General features: G+C 36.9%; 3 protein-coding genes across 4 annotated transcripts; 1 reads left to right on the forward strand and 2 right to left on the reverse strand.

Annotated features, from left to right (window-relative positions):
• Positions 1–278: 278 nt before the first annotated feature.
• Positions 279–3,965, forward strand: ube2a (ubiquitin-conjugating enzyme E2A (RAD6 homolog)). Its single transcript, XM_026280556.1, has 6 exons — positions 279–492; positions 717–797; positions 1,204–1,229; positions 2,035–2,124; positions 2,215–2,303; positions 3,046–3,965. Exons 1-6 carry the CDS (start codon positions 449–451, stop codon positions 3,172–3,174), a joined length of 459 nt encoding a protein of 152 aa, XP_026136341.1. The 5' UTR covers positions 279–448; the 3' UTR covers positions 3,175–3,965.
• Positions 3,966–4,059: 94 nt separating this feature from the next.
• LOC113113953 (NF-kappa-B-repressing factor-like) lies at positions 4,060–8,413 on the reverse strand. 2 transcript variants are annotated; one of them, XM_026280555.1, is made up of 3 exons: positions 8,274–8,413; positions 7,211–7,335; positions 4,060–6,989 (listed from the first exon to the last, which is right to left on the reverse strand). In XM_026280555.1, exons 2-3 carry the CDS (start codon positions 7,317–7,319, stop codon positions 4,765–4,767), a joined length of 2,334 nt encoding a protein of 777 aa, XP_026136340.1. In that variant the 5' UTR covers positions 7,320–7,335; positions 8,274–8,413; the 3' UTR covers positions 4,060–4,764. The 2 variants fall into 2 exon arrangements, with proteins under 2 accessions (XP_026136340.1, XP_026136339.1); XM_026280554.1 differs by lacking the exon at positions 8,274–8,413 and adding an exon at positions 7,495–7,798.
• A 915-nt stretch (positions 8,414–9,328) lies between these two features.
• Positions 9,329–17,634, reverse strand: LOC113114500 (arrestin-C-like). The gene is made up of 15 exons (XM_026281412.1): positions 17,312–17,634; positions 15,383–15,416; positions 13,362–13,392; positions 12,840–12,900; positions 12,661–12,705; positions 12,387–12,580; positions 12,247–12,306; positions 12,083–12,159; positions 11,859–11,994; positions 11,671–11,755; positions 11,119–11,191; positions 10,800–10,937; positions 10,491–10,595; positions 10,165–10,214; positions 9,329–9,820 (listed from the first exon to the last, which is right to left on the reverse strand). The coding sequence occupies exons 2-15, from the start codon at positions 15,388–15,390 to the stop codon at positions 9,783–9,785; spliced, it is 1,101 nt and encodes a 366-aa protein (XP_026137197.1). The 5' UTR covers positions 15,391–15,416; positions 17,312–17,634; the 3' UTR covers positions 9,329–9,782.
• Between the last annotated feature and the right edge of the window lie 4,679 nt (positions 17,635–22,313).

Genomic DNA, 22,313 nt, shown 5'->3' on the forward strand with positions numbered 1-22,313 from the left:
ACTCCAAATATTAAACGATCTTGTAACTACCACGACTGTCAAACCCATGATGACGTAACTATGATGGGCTGCTACAACTATACGTGTTTGAAGGGTTTCCTGTAAACGGCTTTAAATATATCTGTATTTCCTATTAATCGAAATCACTCGAATTATTAAAGCCAGTCACAAGTATTCTTTACTAATGATTTCTAAAACACGAATAGGTTTACAGTTGTGTGAACGAGCTCACTTTTATATCATCCAGCAGTTGCTTGTCCCCCACTTTGCGTCGATATGGTCCAGTCCCAGAGAGACGGGTTTAGAGAGGATCCAAGCAAGAGAACGGCTAACGTCGGTATTTAACCGAATCGACGAAGCCGACGTCCGTTGAATTAAAATAATTAAAACCGATTCAAAATAACAGCGTTGATACCTTATGTTTACGTCTTGGTTATCCAATTAAACCATGTCAACCCCAGCAAGACGGCGTCTGATGAGAGATTTTAAACGGTAAGCGACACAGAAAATGCTAAAGGCCCTCGGTAGCTTTTTGCATGAACACCGGCTGGACTCAAGTCTTTAACATGGCGACTTTTCCCCCCACAATAGCAATTTAAAAACGTCATTATTCCTCTCCGACCATGTATTTGGATGCTATCTGTGCAGTATTTAGTTTTGTCGTACTGTTTGTGTAGTATATGTAATGTAACTTCTCCGGGTAACTTATTTTTCAGTCTCCAGGAGGATCCACCAGCAGGAGTTAGCGGAGCCCCGTCGGAAAACAACATCATGGTCTGGAACGCTGTTATTTTTGGGTTTGTATCTTGTGAATTTTTTGACAGCGATGAGCAATGTACAGAACACACTGGCAATTTAGTTTATCTCCGACTACTCGAGGGCTGTGAGATGACATCCAGCTTGTTAGCGGTAATGTAAGCAGTTTTAAATAGGCCAGATGGCCAGTGGTCCCCCATAAGAGGTGCTTGTTATTTGATCTTTGAAGCGACGGTGTCCTGAATAGAGCTGTGCGTGTGTTGTTGTGGTGGAGAAAACAGGTTATAATGTCATATCCGTAGACTATGTGCCTTGTTATTTTTGGATTACAGTAAGGTAAATGCGCAGGTCTGCTGCACCTTGGCTGGTGATTTTGGCTTTGTTTCTTGCTGTCATGCCAAGTGTTTTGTATAACCTGACATGTTGACCCATTTCTTCTGCCTACAGCCCTGAAGGAACACCCTTTGAAGATGGTAAGGCAAGAAAACACAAACTATTATATGTTAATTTCATTATTTTTCCCAATTTTCCAATGCAGCATTTGAAAAAGTTTAGGGTCAATTAAAAATATTATTATTATTATTATTATTTTCGCTCATAGACAGCTTTTATTTGATAAATAAATTCAGTTAATAATATTGCAAACTATTAGTACTATTCAAAATTAATGACTGTTTTCCAATTAAATTTATTTCTTTGGTGGCAATGTTAGATTTACAAACATTACTCCAGTCTTCAGTGTCACAAGATCCTGCAGAAATCATTTTTAATATGCTGATTTGCTGCTCAAGAAACATGTCTCTATGGTCCATGCTAAAAACAGTTGTGCTGTTAATATATTATTATTATATATTTTTTATAAAGGTATTACTTATCTTTAAGTCTTTACTGTCACACTTGGTCAGTTTAATGTTAAATGTTATCAGTTTCTATTAAATAAATACTTATTGACTCCAATTGACTCTTATACTTTGGTATAATGCTATCTTTAGAAAAATATTTCATAACAATATTTATTTATTAAAATTTGTCATCAAATTGTCTATCATTACAAATGTCTTCACTGTCACATTTGATCAGATTAATATAATGTAAACCTTAATTTAAACCACACTGACGGCTGAATAAGGATTGCGCTTTGGGTTCCTAATACAGACAACTGATTTTATTGTATGTGCCACTGTATAATTGTGTACTAGCATTTGGCATGGTATGGTTCTTTTTGCTTGCATGTGGCAAATGGTTTTGCTTCATATTTTCTTTTTCCACTTGTCATAGGAACTTTCAAACTCACAATAGAATTTACAGAAGAATATCCAAACAAACCTCCCACAGTCCGGTTTGTCTCCAAAATGTTTCACCCTAATGGTAAAATATATATTTCTTAAATCCTAGTATTGCATTGATGAGGTTTGATTCAGTGGACCATAAAATCTAATTGTATTTCTTTGTGTTCAGTTTATGCAGATGGTAGTATATGTTTGGACATTCTTCAGAATCGCTGGAGTCCAACATATGATGTTTCCTCAATTTTAACCTCAATACAGGTATGACATGTCTGCACTTCTTACCAACAAGGTTCCTCTACAGTATGGAAATTTATGAAATCTGATTTGACTATTTTCCACATCATGATATCAAGTATAGAAAAAAAGGACAACCAAGGTTTTAAAAACGTTTTTGTGTTCTATTTTCTATAGTTTTATTTTCCAAAATACAAAACTAAAAAAAAATAAATAGCATACAATTTATTTTTTTATCAGGTGTGTCACCATTACCCTATGCTTGGTGGATGTTTAGTCTCACTCCATTCCTGTTGAGTCATTTTGTAATGAAAAGTATTTATTTATTTATCTTTATTTTTTATATATATTTTTTTTAATTAAAGAAACTAATTAGCATAAGTAATTAAACATTCTGTTTTTCTTCATTCAGGCTTTGGTTGTAGTAGTCAAAAATACCAGTACTTCTATAATGATAGATATTTTATAGATTGGTGGCATGTGTGAACACTTCTGCCAATCATTTGTGTAGAGTCAGAGAATTCTACTCAAAACTTACGAGTTTTTATTCAGCACAAGGTTTAAAGTTCTGTGTGCTTTCATTATTACTTATTATTTCTTATTGTAAATTCAATATTGTGAAGAGGAGTATGGATTTTTTTTTTATCTAATTAACATGACTTCCTTTTTTTCTTTTGCTTGAAACTTTTCTTTATGCCTTTTTGATGTCTTTGTAAAAAATGTTATTACATTATTCAGGTTGTTAACTTACCTTTCATTATCACAGTCTTTACTGGATGAGCCCAACCCAAACAGCCCTGCCAACAGCCAGGCAGCTCAGCTGTATCAGGAAAACAAGAGAGAGTATGAGAAGCGTGTGTCGGCAATTGTGGAACAGAGCTGGCGTGACTGTTGACCATCCGTACAGTTCACATATGAACAATAGTCTGCCTCGCCAACAAGAGGAAAACCACCTTGCAAAGAATAAAATACAACACATCGTGTATTCAATCATTCTCTACGTACTCAGTAGAATTGTCTGTTCTGTAGCTGTTGCAGGATTAGAGTGATGTTGTGTTGTGGTCTCCCTCTTCATGCAGAACCTTATCCTGGATGAGGATAAAGGTTTTACAAATATTGTTGCTAGGGTTACTTCCTTTTATTTGGCCTGCCCTCATTTTTGTCATCTTATTTCTTTGGTTTTATGAGTTGCTCCTACACTGTAGGCTTATTTCATTTGGGGTATTAACATGTTTGGTTACTGTTTTCAGTATGAATGCAAGTTTGAGTATCCTTGGTTGAATCCAGAGTTCCAAGTGAAACTGCAAGGACATTAAAGATGGATGTTTGTTAGCATATAAATTGTTTTGTATGGAAAGCTTACGTTTCAGAAACACGCCTTTTATAACTGCACTTGGAAAACCTGAACTTTTAAAACCAGTTTGAAAATTGTAATGTACCAAATGCTGGAAATGGCCCTTTTTAATCCAGTGCAAGTGGTTTGTTCTTTTAATATGGCAGTTCTTACTGTTGTTTAAGGTGTTTTCTATTGACACTGTGTAATTGTTTGAAGGTACACAGTGATCTGTCTTTCCCACAAAGCCAAATGCCTGAGATTCAGAATATTACAAATTTGCATAGTTGAGTGTGTGTTGCACCCCAGATGCATGGTTATTTTTCTGATTTTCTTAAGTTCCATTTAAAGTGTCCATTTATTTTCACTTTAAATTGCTTCTCCAACCATATGGATGTGAATCTGTCATGCAGTATCCATTTAAGCTAATCCTCTTTTTTTTTTCTAATTTACCAAGAGTGTCGGATTTGCACTAGTAACCCGTGGAAGAAACTGTACATTTTCTCACTTCTTGTAAATAAACAGTAAAATAAACTCTATGGTTTTTTTTTCTTGAACAAAGATAAGAATTTACATTTCATTAAATGAACTAGGAAATGGACAACGACCAGACTAAATTTAATGTCACTACAAGCAGACTGGATGACAATATTGGCAATGACAACTTCACAGAGATTGCTGCTTAGGCATTTGCCAGACAGAGATTTAAGGTTGAGATAAAGATTTAATTCTACAAACAACCATAAAATGTCAAAAAATATTTACTGTTTTGTAGTTACTTAGATAATTTTATATTTCAAGTGTTTATTTTACAACAGATGAATGACATGTGAATGATATATTGTCCTTTGTGAAAACATAAAATGGAATGTCATTTCAGAGAGGAGCACATGCTAATGTGTAATGTCTGTTCATCATATGGTCTCAAACTAACCAACAGCAAATCTGGAAGAACTGTACAGAAATACATGGTAAATAGTGGCAAAGGGTACACACTGTTGTCATTGAGAACTGACAGATTTTCCAGTCCATCTTCCGTTTTAAAAAAAAATAGTTTATTCTCTTTGTAAATAAATTAACGGGAAACAAGTAAAACTGATTTGCTTTTATCAATGGTCATCTGTTGGTTTCTCAGAGGCCTGTTGAGCCTAGTCATTGTGAACTTTGAGGTTTCACAAGCTCATATCGTCCCACCTGCCCCTCCTGCAGTAGCTGACCAATCAGCTGTTCCTTCTGAACTCTGCGACTAACCACGAGGAAGCGCTGTCGACCCTGTCCGTACGATTTGCTGCGCAGCCCGTATCTTTGTGATACTTGGTGTATCTGTCGGCGCTCCTCATTGTTGAGCTCTGTGGAGAATCGCAGGTCATCTTGACGGTCAGAACTTGCATAATTCCGAATTATTTCCTCAATATCGCGCTTAGTCATCTGATTACTCTGCCTGTCCATGTCCATACCGAGTCCTTCCCTGGTAAACTGCTCTTTGACCTTGATGGGCTCAGCAATGCCCTCTCCTTCTCTACCCAAACCACCACCCGTCCAACCCATCTTCCGGAGTAGCTGGTTACCAATGTTGTCCTCCTTGATCTCTTGCTGCATGGATTCCTCACCAGAACGAGTCATAATTTGATTTCGGCTAATCGCATCAACATGGCTTTCCTTCCAGAGGTTGGACTTCACCACAGCTTGTGTGCGCCGAAGTGTGGCGAGGGCCTCCTCTGCTGCTATGTGCTTCACTGTCTTTTTGGGGCCAATGCCTGCAGCCACATACTGACCATCGAGGTAAACTTCACATTGCCAGCGATGGTCCGGCAGGACAGTGAACTTGTAGTCAGCAAGCACTTTATTAAATTGAGCAGTGTCATTTATTATGCAAATAGCGTTATCTGAGTTTTCAAGGATGACCAATTCACCTCTCTGCGCTTTTTTGTTGCTTTGCTGGGCGAAGCGACTTGCAGGCTGGTCAGAAGTGTGGTTCCCTCCAGAAAAATTCTGTTGCTTTTGTTGCTCTTGTTGACGAGTGGCCTGGTTCATTCGCAACTTCCTTACTGCCTCCTCCGCCGCTGCGTGTTTTGAGCTCTTCTTGGTCCCTCTGGCTTGTGCCACCAGCTCGTCCTGTAAGTACACACTACAGAGCCATAAACTGCTGTTGGGAACCGGGTCAAAAGTATAATCAACTTTCATTCGGTTGAACGCAGCAGAGTTGTTGAGTATACAGATGGCATCGTATGCGTTCTCCATGATTACAAATTCTGTCCAGTGTTTGCTTCGGTCAGGCTCATACTGGCCCTTGGTACTAGGGAGTGGCTTGTCCTCTGGGTTGCGAAGAGGTGGGGGAAGGATTGGGTTTGGAGTGTTTACCTGGCACACCACCATATCATTAACGTAAGTACGCTTGTATTGCCGTTGCAGGACACGAATTTCCACCGGCCTCATGAATAGTTTGACAGCCTGTTCTGACGCTCGGTCTCTGGCACCGTTTTTGCTCCCAGAGTACCCAGTGGCAAGGTACACAGACTGACACCGGAGTTCACATGCATATCCATCAGAGGGTATTTTTCTGTTTTTAGGAAGGTCAGCAGGTGGAATATCTCTTAAATTAACATAGATGTACTCTGGGTTTGTCTTGCAAGCCTGAATGCTGCGGCTGAGTATGAAATTGTAGTTTGGCATGTCAGGTCCACTGATGAACGCCGGATCTCTCAGGGTAACGACAACAGTTGATGATACTCTGGTAATCAGCCTCAGTTTTTCATCAATTGTTGATTCATGGAGAGAAGACGTCGGTGAAGGTGTTGGGAGAAGGCCAGTGCCAGCTTTGCTTGGGCCGTTGTATACCCTGTTGGAAGCCTTGCTGGAGGTCGGCCTATCCTGATGTCCAAATCCCAGTCCACGCGATCCACTATCCCAGGCTCCAGGACGTCCAGAACCTCTGTATCCATTAGCTTGGCCTGCCTGTGAGTATGAGTCCGATTGTCTGGCAGTATGCGCCTCATATCTAGCAGTGTACTCCTGCTGCACTTTGCCCATGAAGCTCGGGGTGGACCCTCTGCTGCCATAGCCAAGGCAACTTGTGCCGCCCAAGGCCACATCCTTACTTCTGTGCTCAGGCCAAGAATCATAACCGTACCTCCCAGTCTCAAGGGAGCACGAGGAGGAAGAGGAGCCATTGCCAGGGCTACCATTATATGGTGGATGATCTGGTTCCCTTTGTCTTAAATCATTCATCTCACCCCTCCTGCGCTCCTCCTCATTTTCTTTCTCATCCATTTCTCTGATTCCACTGCCACTGCTTTCACCACTTACAAAGTGTACTGGTTCAAATCGAGGTCTGGATGTGAATTTTGACACGGACATCTTCTTCATGGGCTCTTCAGCTGAGATGTGAAATAAAACATGATTAAAATATCAATTTGCATGCAAATATGATTGCCTAAAAATTATTCATAAAATATTTACTTTGTTTATTTTGGTTGCAAAACAACAAAAATGTTTCAAAGCTAAAAACTATATTATAAAAATGTTTCTGTGACAGATAGGAAGATTGATTGATCAATATACAGACAGATAGACTGTTTTCAAGCATTGACAGACTTACTTCCATCAGATGAATATGGCCTCTTATTTGCGTCAGCGTTTGGAACTAATTCATATGAGGGCATTTCACCAATATCAATCCCTTCTGCCATACCAAGCACCTTGTGCATCAGTTGGGAGCCATACCTGGTCAAAGAAAGAACAGCCATAATGTTGACAACATGCTTTGGTTAGCATTACTTATGTATAACTTTGAAATTAAAATGTAATTTAAAAAGTATTCACTCAAACTACCACCAAAACAGCCCAGTTCTCACATCCTATTCTATTCAAAACAATCCCCACCTGCATCCCATGAAAACATGGTTAACCCACGCCATCGACAGGGCCAGTAGCTTATCAAGAGCATTTCCCTCGTACTCTTCAATGTGTTTCACAATGAACTGACGTCTAACGGACCACTGCTTGTCACTCTCGTACTGCTGCCGGTAATCATCGATATTACAGTTCCAATGACGAAGACCAGCGGGTTTACTTGAAACACACGGGCCCGGTGAATGAGGTCTGATCATCCCGGTGTTTGACGGTAGCCAGCAGCTAACCGGAAACAACGTAGTGCGCGCAGTGCATGCTGGGAACGTCACACTGCCCAATAATATTATGATGCACGATACAGAATATGTGGGCTTGCTAAAACAGTCACGCAGTTGCTATTTAAGTATGGAGTCAGATGCTGCGTGGTATGGATTCGTTTGCGTAACAAATTTAACAATTCAATATGCTCTGTCTATATTTGCCCAACATATTTACTGTTAACATATGACAACAAGATTACAGAGATGGCTGTCATACAGAGTTAACGTTACAATATTTCTGGACATAATGGCAAAGAATTTGTATTTTAAACAGAAAAACCGCAGCTCTTTAAAATACAGCGTTTGTCAAACACGCAATCTGGATTACGTTTGTTGTTTTCCCTTTATGGTTAAGCTAACCAACAGTTTAAATAAGATGGCACTTAAAGTGACGCAGTAGCGTCTTCTTTCTCTCACACTGTTCTTTGCCGTTTTGTGGATACACGACGATGTACACGAATGTATAACATAATACTAAGTAAAGCTTACCTTTGTCGTATAGTTTGTCTGTTTAAGGGACCTTGAGTGTGCAAAGACGCTGCTATTTGAGGTGAATTCAGACGAACAAACGAATATGCAGTTTAAACTGACACTGCTAAAACTAATCCACTGCTGTAACCAGGAAAAGTGTCATTAATTAATTCGGAAACCGAGACTCAATCATTACCAGTGACATTCACTGCACTAATCTGTTAATAAATGATTCATTACATCCATTTAATCAGAAGCCTACATTGCTTCTCTTATGTAAGTAATGTTACAGGTACATGACACATTGTTAATGTTTTGACTTTACATACACATATACATATACACGTCACTACAATACACACATATATACATACATTACCGTTCACAAGTTTGGGGTCAGAACGATTTTTAATGTTTTTTTACACGAGTTTCTAATGCTCATCATGGCTGATTTTATATGATAATACAGAAAAAAAATTATATAAAATAACGTTTTTCTATTTTAATATACATTCAAATCATATTTATTCCTGTAATGCAAAGTTGAATTTTCAGCATCATTACTCCAGTCTTCAGTGTCACATGATCCTTCAGAAATCATTCTAATGTGCTGATTTATTATCAGTGCTGGAAACTTTTGTGCTGCTCAATATTTTTTTGGAACCTGTGATGACTTTTTTTAAGGATACTTTTATGAATAAAACGTTAAAAAGAAGAGCATTTATTCAAAATATAAATCATCCTATTATAATATACATTTGTATTCTTTCTTTTTTGTTTTGAAAGAAATTACAATTCTTATTCAGCAAGGATGTGTTAAATTGTTAAGAAGTGATAGCAAAGATTTATATTGTTAGAAAGGATTTTGAATATATTTTGAATAAATGCTTCTCTTTTAAAAATTTTAATCATCAAAGAATCCTGAAAATAAATAAATAATAAATAAATATTTGGCAGCACAACTGTTGCCAACATTAATCATTCTAATAATGAATCAGCATATTAAGAATAATTCCTTTCTTAGGATCATGTGACACTACTGTATAGTGGTTGTGGGTATAATTTTAGGATGATTTTTTTTTAATTCCCTGCATCTATATAATGTCATGATGAAGAATGAGGAAAAATTTGATAGTGGTCCAAATAACACTTCAATGTTTATTAATTTCCACCATCACCACATACAGGAAAAAAATACAATTTAATACAATTATAATAATACATTTATCGTAAGTTGTTAATTTTTTACATTCACATACAAAAAGAAACTAAAACATTAATCTGAGATCCCATTATAAAGGCAGAAGAAACAAACATGACATCAGCATCAGACCAATGCTTGATCAGTGTCATTGAGTTCCTCTTAGTGCACAAGGCCTTTAGCCCATTTTTAACACTATACAGGTAATTCCTTTTACACCGATATTTGCAACAAGAAATCATCTATGGTCTACGGCTCATGAAATGAAATTATTTGGAATCTGCATCTATTCCTGAGTGTCTCTCCTTCTGACTTGCTCTTTTCCATCACTGGCTGTTGAGTCTATTCAAGGTTGATGTCTGTCCTGCATTTTAAAAAAAGTTTCATTTTTGTTAAAGCCTCAAAGTCTAAGTGTCAAAATGAAAACAAAAATAACATTCTGTCTCAAGATGGGAAAAAAAGTTTACATTGATACTTACACTTCTGCTCAATTTGAGAATAGACAAGGATGCAGTTAGAAAACAAGAAAATTATGCTCTTTAGAATGTTTCATAGCAGTGCCACTTTATAAACTGTCTAATTTGTATTACTTGAAATTGAAGATATGTTGTGGTCACAAATACAGAACTATCCTTGAATAACTGGGCTGTATATACCTCACACACCCAAGCCACCCTCATTTTAGATATAAAAGAACAGAAACCTCACCTGCTGGTTTAGGTGCCATCAGAACCAAGGGGAGTTCAGCAGTAATATCACTGTGTATGGAAGATAAACATGTCTTGAGTACTTTGACTACTCACAATGGTAAACCACATCACACAGTGTACTGCTGGATTTATTTTCATTGTTGGTTAATGACAAGGTAACTCTAAGCAGACTGTTCCTCATTAAGCAGTGTTTGGGCATTATCAAGGGAAAGATCTTCCTTATTAACACAGCAAAAGTCATTATAGAGAAGGAGGTAAAATGCTCTCTATGTCTCTTCACTGAGACATTGAGATGAGAAGATTTAGGGATGTCAAGATGCAAACCTTGATGTTAGGCTTCCCAAGAGACCACCTCCCATCATCAGGGTAACTTTAATTTTGTAGGAAACAACAAGGCCTTGTATTTTTTTATCCATGTTGGGGAGCAGACTGCAGAGAGATTCAGAGATTCAGACAAGTCACCTTGTTTATCTGCCTTGCATTTTTATAAATACAAGTTTTTTATACTTTATAAACATACAGATATGTTATTTGGACTAAGTGCATGACTATCTGCCTAATACAGAAGACTTTTATATTTTCCAGCTATCAATGTATGGATATACTCAAACGTTGTAATAAAGATTAACTGACATTGTTGAAGAAGCCAAGTTGGTGTCTTCATCTTTCAGTTTTCCATCCAGTGAAAGGCCACGTTTCTCTTTGTTATTAGCAAGCAGAGGAGTGACTCTATATTCCTTCTCAAAGGTGGAGTTCGCATTAATTTGGTCCCTGTTTCAAAAAGGGGGTTTGTTCACCTCTCAAGAACAATGTTTTTTTTAAAGATATGAAAAATGTGTACAATTATAATATTATTTGATTATAATATTATTTAGAATTATTTATTAAATGTGGCACAAAATAATACAAATACTATACATACATAAATTATACAATACAAATTCTCACTCACGCAAACTCTTCATTCAGAACACATTTGTGGTATTTGTCCGCTGAGTAAAGCAGTACATCTGTAATTTGGTGAACTGAAACATACAATTAATTAAAGTTTATTGTGGATCATAGTGAGATACAATTAATGATGACTTAATAATGACGATTATCGAATAACGATTTTCAACCACTAGATATCGCAAGGGAACACCACATCTCAAACCAAAATAAACACAAAGTTTTTTTGTGATATTGACCTTTGGGCTGGACTGGTTTTGTTACATAGACCTGGCAACACTGTCAAGTAGTGTGTTTTTTTGTGGGTCAAATGGACCCAACCCCCCCCCCCCCCCCCCCCCATCTGTATATGCCCCTGATTATATCCAATACAATTCCCCATTAAAACCATTACAAATTCTATAAGGGTTTCTGTTTGTTTTTTGTTAGTTTTGTTTTCAGCAGGGTACTTAGAAGATTGGTCTTTGATGATTGTATATATTACTTTTAAATGCTTTAAATGGGCGAAAAAGTGGCTGTTTAGTTCTCTAATATGAATTATAAAAATACTTACTGCTTATTTTGATTTTCTTCACTACTTTACTGGTCTCATTATTCACTTTCAGTTTGATAGGAATGGGATCTCCATGATAGTAGAGCTGAAGGGCGAGAAATCCAGCGTGAATGAATATACATAGAACTGCAAATGATGAAAACATCACAGTTTCATAAACGATCAACAACAGGCATTTAAAACACTACCTCTTTCTCCATGGAGGCCTCCACGTGTATTGGTTTGTCTGCAGTGATAAACTGTTTGTTGAGATCGGTTTTGGGTCCGGGTGCTAGCTCATTTGGTGCATACTGGATTTTACGAATAATCAGACGGCAGGTATCCCTATTATTGGTAGAAATATTGGAATCAGCATAACAATTTATTCATTTTGTTGGTGAGTATTTTTATGTTAAAATGGAGCAGTACATACTTCTTGACAACCTTTTCATCTGTCTCGTCTTCTTCATTTGTAATATAGGCTTTGACTTCATAGTCAACCCCACAAGGCTGTAAAAGTAGACATATTGCATATTAAAGAATCATAGTTTTATGTTTGTGAGTGCATTTGCACATATGTATGTTTTTCTGCTGTACCTTCCCGGCATCCTCTGGTCCTGGCTGAAGGGACACTGAGCATGGAAGATGTACTGGAATCTGAGACAGAACAGAAGAGACACCAATGAAGGACATCCTTGATTGTTTTCACAGTGCCTAATGCATAAATGTGAATTTACATCAAAAGTGAAGGGATGTCCTTGCTCTCCAGCTTTCTTTAAAAGCGCATCCTGCATTGGAGTGTTTGGGGGCTTGGTACCCTCAAAGGGATGCATCTGAATGCGCTTTATCCAGATATCTTTTCTAAAGGAAACTCCAATCACGTCCAGATCCTCTCGTCCATAACGGAAGGCACATGCAAGCTGTATCCACACTACAAAAATTAAATAGTGTCTAAATAAATGTAATAAATGACATGTTTTCATCATGATAATGTTTTAAATGAATTCATACCTTTCTTTCCATTGAGAGCTGAAGGATCAATTTTGAGCACCCCATCTGAGAGGGAAATTACAAGTCTTTTGAACTAGAATAATGTGTGTAGATATACATGTAAACATTTAATTTTAAAAAAGTTAAAACTTTACCACAATCTTAAGGAATAATCTAAGTAAAAGTAACCAAGAACGTACCAACTGGGTCAACATGTTCCACATGGTCCACAAAGTCTCTTCTCCCCAAATAAAGACATAACTGTAATAAATGATTACTTGATTATCAAGTGTGCTTGTGTATTAGAAATATATTTAGAGCAGGGTTGCCAATTCTGTGGTTTTCCCAACTTCCCAACTCAATAAAATGAAAAGGTTACACATATTATATTTGACTGAAATACTTAAACTGATATATTGTATTCTACTAATGATAAAACTATGCTAGTTGATGAGTTTTGTGAGGGATGGGAGCCATTGAACTCCTGTGAGGTACTTTATAAAATTGACTGTTTTAATAATTACTACTAGCCTATATATTAATTTAAAAATATGTGTAATGCATAATATCTACTTAAGGTCTTGGAGTGGCATGGTTTGAGTTTTGATGTTTGGGCTTAGGTCATTGGGCTAGTTCTGATACTCAGATGTGGCAATCGTTGAGAGCATGTGCATACGGAGCAGATTAGCTAGAAGTAATGGGCAGTATAAAGGGAGCCTTACCATACCATTGCCACTATTCTTCTTGTAAACCCTGTAGAAACAACATAAATGCCTTGATATTATAATCATCGAGAGAGTACAATATACAGTGGGTACAGAAAGTATTCAGACCCCCTTACATTTTTCACTCTTTGTTAAATTGCAGCCATTTGCTAAAATCATGTAATTTTAATTTTTTCCTCATTAATGTACACACAGCACCCCATATTGACAGAAAAACACAGAATTGTTGATATTTTTGCAGATTTATTAAAAAAGAAAAACTGAAATATCACATGGTCCTAAGTATTCAGACTCTTTGCTGTGACACTCATATATTTAAATCAGGTGCTGTCCATTTCTTCTGATCATCCTTGAGATGGTTCTACACCTTCATTTGAGGCCAGCTGAGTCCACCTTTCTATAAGACCTTACAGCTCACAGTGCATGTCAGAGCAAATGAGAATCATGAGGTCAAAGGAACTGCCCGAAGAGCTCAAAAACAGAATTGTGGCAAGGCACCAATCTGGCCAAGGTTACAAAAAGAAATTCTGCGCAGTGGCCTCCATAATCCTTAGATAGAAGATGTTTGGGACGACCGGAACCTTTCCTAGAGCTGGCTGTCAGGCCAAACTGAGCTATCGGTGAAGAAGAGCCTTGGTGAGAGAGGTAAAGAAGAACCAAAGATCACTGTGACTGAGCTCCAGAGGTGCAGTCGGGAGATGGGAGAAAGTTGTAGAAAGTCAATCATCACTGCAGCCCTCCACCAGTCGCGGCTTTATGGCAGAGTGGCCTGACGGAAGCCTCTCATCTGTGCAAGACACATGAAAGTCCCCATGGAGTTTGCTAACAAAAAAACCTGAAGGATTCTCTGGTCTGATGAGAACAAGATAGAACTCTTTGGCCTTAATACTAAGCGGTATGTGTGGAGAAAACCAGGCACTGCTCCTCACCTGTCCAATACAGTCCCAACAGTGAAGCATGGTGGTGGCAGCATCATGCTGTGGGGGAATTTTTCAGCTGCAGGGACAGGACAACTGGTTGCAATCGAGGGAAAGATGAATGCGGCCAAGTACAGGGATATCCTGGACTGAAACCTTCTCCAGAGTGCTCAGGACCTCAAACTGGGCCGAAGGTTCACCTTCCAACAAGACAATGACCTTAAGCACACAGCTCAAATAACGAAAGAGTGGCTTCACAACAACTCCGTGACTGTTCTTGAATGACCCACCCAGAACCCTGACTTAAGCCCAATTGAGCATTGCTGGAGAGATCTGAAAATGGCTGTCCACCAACGTTTACCATCCAGAACTGGAGAGGATCTGCAAGGAGGAATGGCAGCGGATCCCCAAATCCAGGTGAGAAAACTTGTTGCATCTTTCCCAAAAAGACTCATGGCTGTATTAGATCAAAAGGGTGCTTCTACTAAATACTGAGCAAAGGGTCTGAATACTTAGGACCATGTGATATTTCAGTTTTTCTTTTTTAATAAATGTGCAAAAATGTCAACAATTCTGTGTTTTTCTGTCAATATGGGGTGCTGTGTGTACATTAATGAGGAAAGAAAATAACTTCAATGATTTTAGCAAATGGCTGCAATATAACAAAGAGTGAAAAATTTAAGGGGGTCTTTAATACTTTCCGTACCCACTGTATTTTGCATGCTTTTAATATGTTAGTCTCCATGAGGTGATTAGTCATCTGCATATGCCAAGCTTTGCACTGTTACTTTTAAACTCTTGTGGTAATCCTGTCAATCCACTCTAAAAGGGATTTCTTATAAATCCAGTAATCCACTAGGATTGAAAACCAAAAAGACCACTACAGATTTAATACTACTAGTAAACAAGGTGTAGGCGCATTACATGAAGGCTGCTTAATCTAGGTGTCATAAATATGAATAAAATATTGAATAGTCTGTAGGAATAGGATACAGAGAAATTATCGTCTTAAATGCATTTAAATGTTGATTTATGATGTTTTAATGTCTTTATGACTCCTATTTCAAGTATTTATAAATTGTTGGAAATGCATAGACTTACTTTGTCATGATAATGGAAAGTCACCTGAGGCTTTCTGAAATGACAAGGGAAAAAGTTGGAGTGTAAAATGTGCCAGTAGAAAACAGTCTTGTGATTGAGCAACATGAAAAGTAACCGAATTAAAAATAGTGTTTGGAAAACCATTCGTGTTTGTATTTTGTCCTGCTGTGATTTCAATCCACTAGAGCTAATCAGGGAAGAGGAGATTAGCATAACGATAGACCGCTTCATAAGCCTCCGGAGAAGCAGCACTCAGGATTAGCTCTTATCTGTTTCTAATGTGTCTTTGTGAATGAGGCCAACTAGTGGCAATGTACGTTGAATAATAAAGCACTATGTTTGAAAAGTGTTAAGTCATCTTTGCCACATGGTGCAAAATGAGTTATACTTTGCTAAATACATTATAGAAATGGGCATGAACATTTTAACAGAAGATAAGTTAAATTATTTCAAATGTGGGACTGCATGGCCTTTGGAGATATTTAAAAAAATACACATTTTTAATAATATTGAAATATTTCAAACAGGAGCATACCCAACAGTTGAGATTATTAAATTACTATTCATGTGTAAATGAATATGAATAAATCACATGAAATGTAAGGCACTTATTTGGCCAGGAAAATTCATCCATCATGCTCTTGTTTAAAAATCACACTAGATTTCTATAGTATGATTTAGTGTGCTGTATGTTCAGTTAAACTGATTCGCTTGTGTGGTTCAAAGGTAGTAAAACGAAACCAATATTAAACTTTTTGTTGTGCTATAGAATTTATGATCACAATCTTTTCTCAAGTGCAATCAAGATGCAAGGTCTAAGCATCATATGTCACATTTAGCTGACTATCATTATCGACTATGGATATTCTTGATAAAGAGTTGACCTCATTCCTTTAGGTTAGAGTTAATCAATTAGCATAATGTTTAGTTAATTGGAAATCAAGACACTGAATAGCAAACAACCGATGCTCCTCAGTGTGTAGTCTACATGATAGCAATTTGTTATCTTGTATTTAACTATCAGAAAAAAAAGATACAAAGCTGTCCACAAGGGCAGTACCCAATGTACAATTTATGTACTAAAATGCATCCTTTAGGTGTAAATGAGGTAAAAATGTGTTGACAACTTCTTCAAGTGAATAGGGCGAGACACTGCAGGTGAATAGGGCAAAAAAAACAAAAACTAATAGTTATCCCCTTACTTACCCAGTTGATTGATTACATTGATTATTGCAAAAGAATGTTATGTTTAAATATGCAATTGAAGCATTATGTAATGAACTATGTCTAGTACAAAAATCTGAACACTAGATGAAGTCAGTTTCAAAATTTTTGTTAAATTTTTTTTGACATATTAGAATCAAATGTTTTTACAGAGGGAATTCTGGTTATCTTTTTTTTTGTCACTCCATAATTCAGAAAATACTTTGAACAGCCAGAAAACAATATGTTTATCCCTCTGTAAAAACCTTCAGAACATAGACAGGAATAAAAATGTCAAGTTTGGTGTGTGTAAGTGCTACTGAAGTGGAGATTTATGGCTCAGTGTTGAAGAAAAAACTCATTTTGAGAAAACGGCCTTTAAAGATATGTATTGTACTTGAAATCTATTGACACAAACAGATAAAGTGCTATAAAAGAAACACTTAACAGTGTCTTTTGGATGTTTTCCTTCCACTAGTTTGAAAAAGCACTTTATGAAAAACTAAAAAGCCCAAAATCTCAAAATTGACAGGTGCTTGAAAAAACAGTGTTTTTGGCTGCAGTGTCTCACCTTAATACAAATTTTTTTCTGAAAATGTACAAATACTATGCTACATTTCAATCTTCGTAGTGGACAATAATGCTAGCCTTCACACTGAATAATCTCATATAAATGGAACGCAAGTCAACAGCTAACCTAAAGTGTGATGACAGTTCAGATCTTACCTGGTTTTGAGAGGACGTCTTTTGCTTTGCTCTTGACTGTTGCACGTGAGCACTGTTCTGTAGCAAGTGTAGATAGTTTCCTAGTGTGACTCCCAGTTTGTCTTGTCTTCCTTTATAGTGCAAACTCTCCTCCCTCTCTTTGGCTTACACAGCCTACGTTATAAAATGTTAATTTCACTGCCAATCCTATTAGTTGATTAGTACTTGTCTTTTTCTGGCTACAATATGTATAAAAATAGACACAGAATTGGACTTAGGAATTAGTTATTGAGAAGTACACGTATGAGTGAGAGTGTCAGCCTCAGGGTCATTTGGTTGGACAACAGAACTGTGATAATACGCTTGGATCTCTTGTCTGTGTTCAGTGCTCCACCTCCAACATAGCACGTGTCCCTTTAGGGAATGTCCTCACCGTGGCATCACTTTCCCTGTCATGAGGCAAGAATAACAGTAACAACTGCTCCCAAAGCTTCATAACGCAGAACACATTCATCCTAACAGGATGAGTTTGGATAGACATCAAAGTACAATCAGCTTGTAAATGTGCTATACAAAAAAAAAAAAGAACTTGAATTTGATTTCTTAGGCATAACTTACCTGATATTCACAGTGAAAAACCCATTTGCTATTCGATAACACTAATTTTGTTTGCATTGCTTAACAAAGAGGTCTATCAATCACAATTACGAAGCAGGAGGTTAAAGAGGTCTAAATGCATCTACACTAATGTTGAATAACTTCAGCTGTGTGTATATATATATATATATATATATATATATATTAGTGCTGTCAAAATTAGCGCGTTAACGCATTCGATTAATTTGAAATATTTAACGCGTTAAAATAAAATAACGCAATTAACGCGGTTGCAGTTTTTTTTATTTCCAGTTGTGGCCTATGTGTGTTCAACGTGCAAAGAAATATGGATAAGACCAAGGAAGGACTTTTAGACGGAAAGTTTCAGTATAAAAATCTGCCGGATTACTCTTCAGTCTGCCACAAGAAACATTACTCTTCATTTAGTCTGCCACAAGAAACAGCAACATTAAAATCATGAACTCAAATGTCATTGTTTAAAAAAAAAAAAAAAAAAAAAAAAAAAATGACTGTAACAGTGCGTAAATCAGACCTTTCTGTAACGCTAACGTTAATAAGCTTAAACGAAATAATTGTGTAGCGGAGTATTTTTTGTACACAGTGCCGCGAACTGTCAATCACTCCTGTGCGCGTGCATCACTGTCCTCCTCGCAGCTGCAGCAACTTGCGCTCTCTCTCTTCATCAAGCTTTAAAACAAAAAGGGGACAAAAAGATCATATTGTCTTTGTGCATAGGCTATAGATTAATTAGATAAATAAATATCTAAATTTGTGCCTTGCCGTCTACGGTATTTTTTTAGAACTTAGAAAAAAGATGCTGCAGCCAATGAACAGCCAGCGGGGGCTGCAGGACGACTCAACCTCCGCAGACAGTTTTTAATGTTTATCAGACAATAAATACTCAAGATTTTGCTTTAGTATAACTCACAACGAGTTTCACACACCTTCTCCGGCCACGTTGAGTTGTTGACACTTAACAGCGGGAAAAGCGACACATGCGCTATTCACTTGTATAACTTAAGGGTGAATGGGTAATGTAGTTTCTGCCCTGGGTGGGATGAATTAGGAAGCTTGCATTGTGAAGGGCGCTCTGAAAATCGGCGGTGCAGGTAAAAGATTAAAACCTCTATTAAAACAGATGTCCAAATGAGCGTACCGGTACGCTACAAGCACGTTCTGGGCGCACGGAGAGGTGGCGGTACGCTCAAGAGCTATATTTGGAAGTGGCGGTAGGCTACTGAGTACCGGTGCATACCGGCTCACTTAAAGCACTGGCAATGACTATACTTTGGAATTTTTTTGCAGTCCACTTAGAATTCAACATGGAAATCATTTTTGTTTTTCATTGGCATTGATTGTTTTGAAATTCAAATGGTACTTACATGCCTGTGTTTTTATTTCTGTAATAAATATGGCTTTCAAGCCAACAGTTAATTTGGAGGATATTGATGGTTTATTGCAGGTATGTTGTTTACATGAGAAAATCTGTGTTACAAGTTAAACAAAAATTCCAATAAACAATCATATTTTGAATTTAAATATTTTGAATTTAAATTTAAATGTCTTGAGTTTACATTAATTATTTACATTTTACATTTACATATCCAAAAAGTTTCAGTCTTTTAATTGCGATTAATCGCGATTAATCGCGATTAATTTTTAAAAATTGTGCGATTAATTAGTTAATTTTTTTTAATCGATTGACAGCACTAATATATATATATATATATATATATATATATATATATACACATATATATATATATGACACAAGCGGAATGCACAAACTTGAAAACCCCTCTTTTATTAGATAATTTTGCTTGTGGAATAAATTTGGCATGACTGCCATAATGCACAATGTCACTGCTGATCATATTTTTCAATGACAGTGCATCCACGCCACTAGGTGCCACTATGAGTTGTTTTACATAATGACCCTAAAACACAGCTGAAAAGGTTTGTTATTAGTCCTAACTCTTTCTTACACAACCAAAATTAGAAAAAAGGGTTTGTTAAAACAATATGTCAGTATAATTTATATATTAAAGCACCTTTGTTAAGGTTATTTTATTTTGTTATTATGTTATCCTTTGAGGGCTTCATTTAAAGGGCGTTGAATGGCAAATGCAGTGTTGAACATTGTTATTATAAGTAGACTAGTGACTGGTGTAAACCTTTTTCTGAGGATGAAAAAGGATCAGACTGGGACATCTGGGCTCTCATCATGCCTCACACCTGCTGTAACAGATGGTCTAAGTTTATAGGGCTTGTGGTCTCTGCTCAAACGGCATGCAAAGGTGTTTTGATCGATATTATGCTTTGTTCACTCTGACACCAATTATGAGTAATGAATAATTCTGTAATGAAACTTTAGATGGCTGATAGGCTCTAACTCAATCTGATATAAACACTTCATCATTCACATGGCACAACTGTTTTTTTTCCCCTCACATCAGCAGCCATTGAGCTTGTTATTGCAGTTTCAGCGCGCTTCAGAAACCCTCCACCTTCCCCAGCTCCACCTGTATATATCTGTTAAGGGGTAGTTTCCTGTACTTTATATTTGTGGAAGTAATTTCATGTATGTCATATGTGCAGCAACAAGATTACTTGGATGCTCACAGTAGCATGTATGTGGATGTATTAGCAGTAGCAAGTCTCAGTTGCTCTGCCACAGCATAGCAGATCTATTCTGCCAAAACCAAACACATTAACATTGTCATGTGTTGTGAACATGTAAGAAATACTACTGCTGCACATATAACATATAGGAAAACCCCCATATGTAGCATAATGAATCACCTTGTAGCAGACCTATACAGGTGGAGCTGGGGAAGGTGGAGGGTTTCTGAAGCGCACTGCTATCACAATCACTTGCTGTATTCAAGTAGGCTATTTGAATGTTAAGCAGAATATCTTAATGGCTGCTGATATATATATAAAAACAATAGCTACACCATTTGATGATGTCACAATGTCAGACTGAGTTGGACCTATCGGACTGCGCCATCTAGTGTTTCATGACAAAGCTTTGGAGAGCTTCTGTCTCTAACTGATGGCAGTTTAAACAAACACACTCCAAAAGTCAGCATCCAATTGTGCAAATTATGTGCAAAAATATTTTTTAGGCTTATTTTGGTTTAAGTTATTGATTAGACACAATCACATATGTATGTGTATAATATGTTGTATGATGTTTTTACTTTCAAAATTAAGACTTCACTTAGGAACATTGCAAATATGTTATTTTTTTAGTTTATTTGTCATAAAAGGAATGTTGAAAATGACATTGTTTCATTTGTCTTTTTGGTTCAGAGACATATTGAAATTGGGTGGTCTAGATGACAACACGTGACTTTGCTATCTCCAAGCCACAAATACTTTTACTGAGGTTCACATCGCAGAATTTCCAAACCAAATTCTGTTTTCAACTTTGCACTAAACATCTTGGTTTCATTTCCTGTGTTCTCATTCGCTTAGTCACTCCCCATATGACTAATTTAAATGACTTATCTAACGACTGCAGATATGCCCATCACTTAAAAAAAAAACAAGAAGAAATCATGTTTAATTAGAAAAAAATGTAGTTGAGTTTAGCTATATATATATATATTTCAAACATTTTCTTTTAAAATTAACTACTCACTCATAGAAAGTAGGCTAGACAATGTAATATTATTTTCATAGGTGTTTTTTACTTAAGCAATTTAAATAGCCATATATTTTTCTATTTAAGCATGAGGGATCTATCTTTAGAGAGGGCAAATCCTCTTCCATCACATGTTTGTTTCACATAATACTTTGGAATAAGTAGGTAATGCTCTTTGCTAGTCTGATTTTTGCAAGTCTTAATGGCTCACTCTGAATTAGCAGCCAATGCAGTCAAAAATTAATGTGATTAACATAAAGCTTAAGCTCTGCTTGGGCTAGGATTGAGGCGTTTTAGTGTGCGGTTTGAGTCATGATCCATCTAAACAGTTTGCCAAAAAAAGAAAACCTGCAAACAGTTCTTTGCCCGTGTTTGGTGCTAACAAAGACCAATATTCCCTCAGCTGGAAGAGAAGAAATATATTCTGTGACTGTATGAAAAGTTGGACTCTGAGAGCATGTCTTAGATGGCTTAGGCTTAGTCAGAGATGGATGTAATCCATTGTGTGTTTTGTAAACATGCCTCAGGGGGTAATTGGATGGACTGTACCTTCAGAAAAGAACACAGAAAAACTGGCAGGTTAAACCATGTGACCTTCATATATGTATCCATGACTGGCCATCTAAAGAGTTTGGATCACACTCAGATGCTTTAACCAGGTTTACACTGCAAATAAGACTTCATGACCTCATATGTTTTTAATTAATCTCTTTTATTTTTACTTAACAATATCTAAAATGTTCAATCTGTGAAATA

The sequence above is a fragment of the Carassius auratus genome, chromosome 14, assembly GCF_003368295.1.
Source record: "Carassius auratus strain Wakin chromosome 14, ASM336829v1, whole genome shotgun sequence".
Taxonomy (NCBI): Eukaryota; Metazoa; Chordata; class Actinopteri; order Cypriniformes; family Cyprinidae; genus Carassius; species Carassius auratus.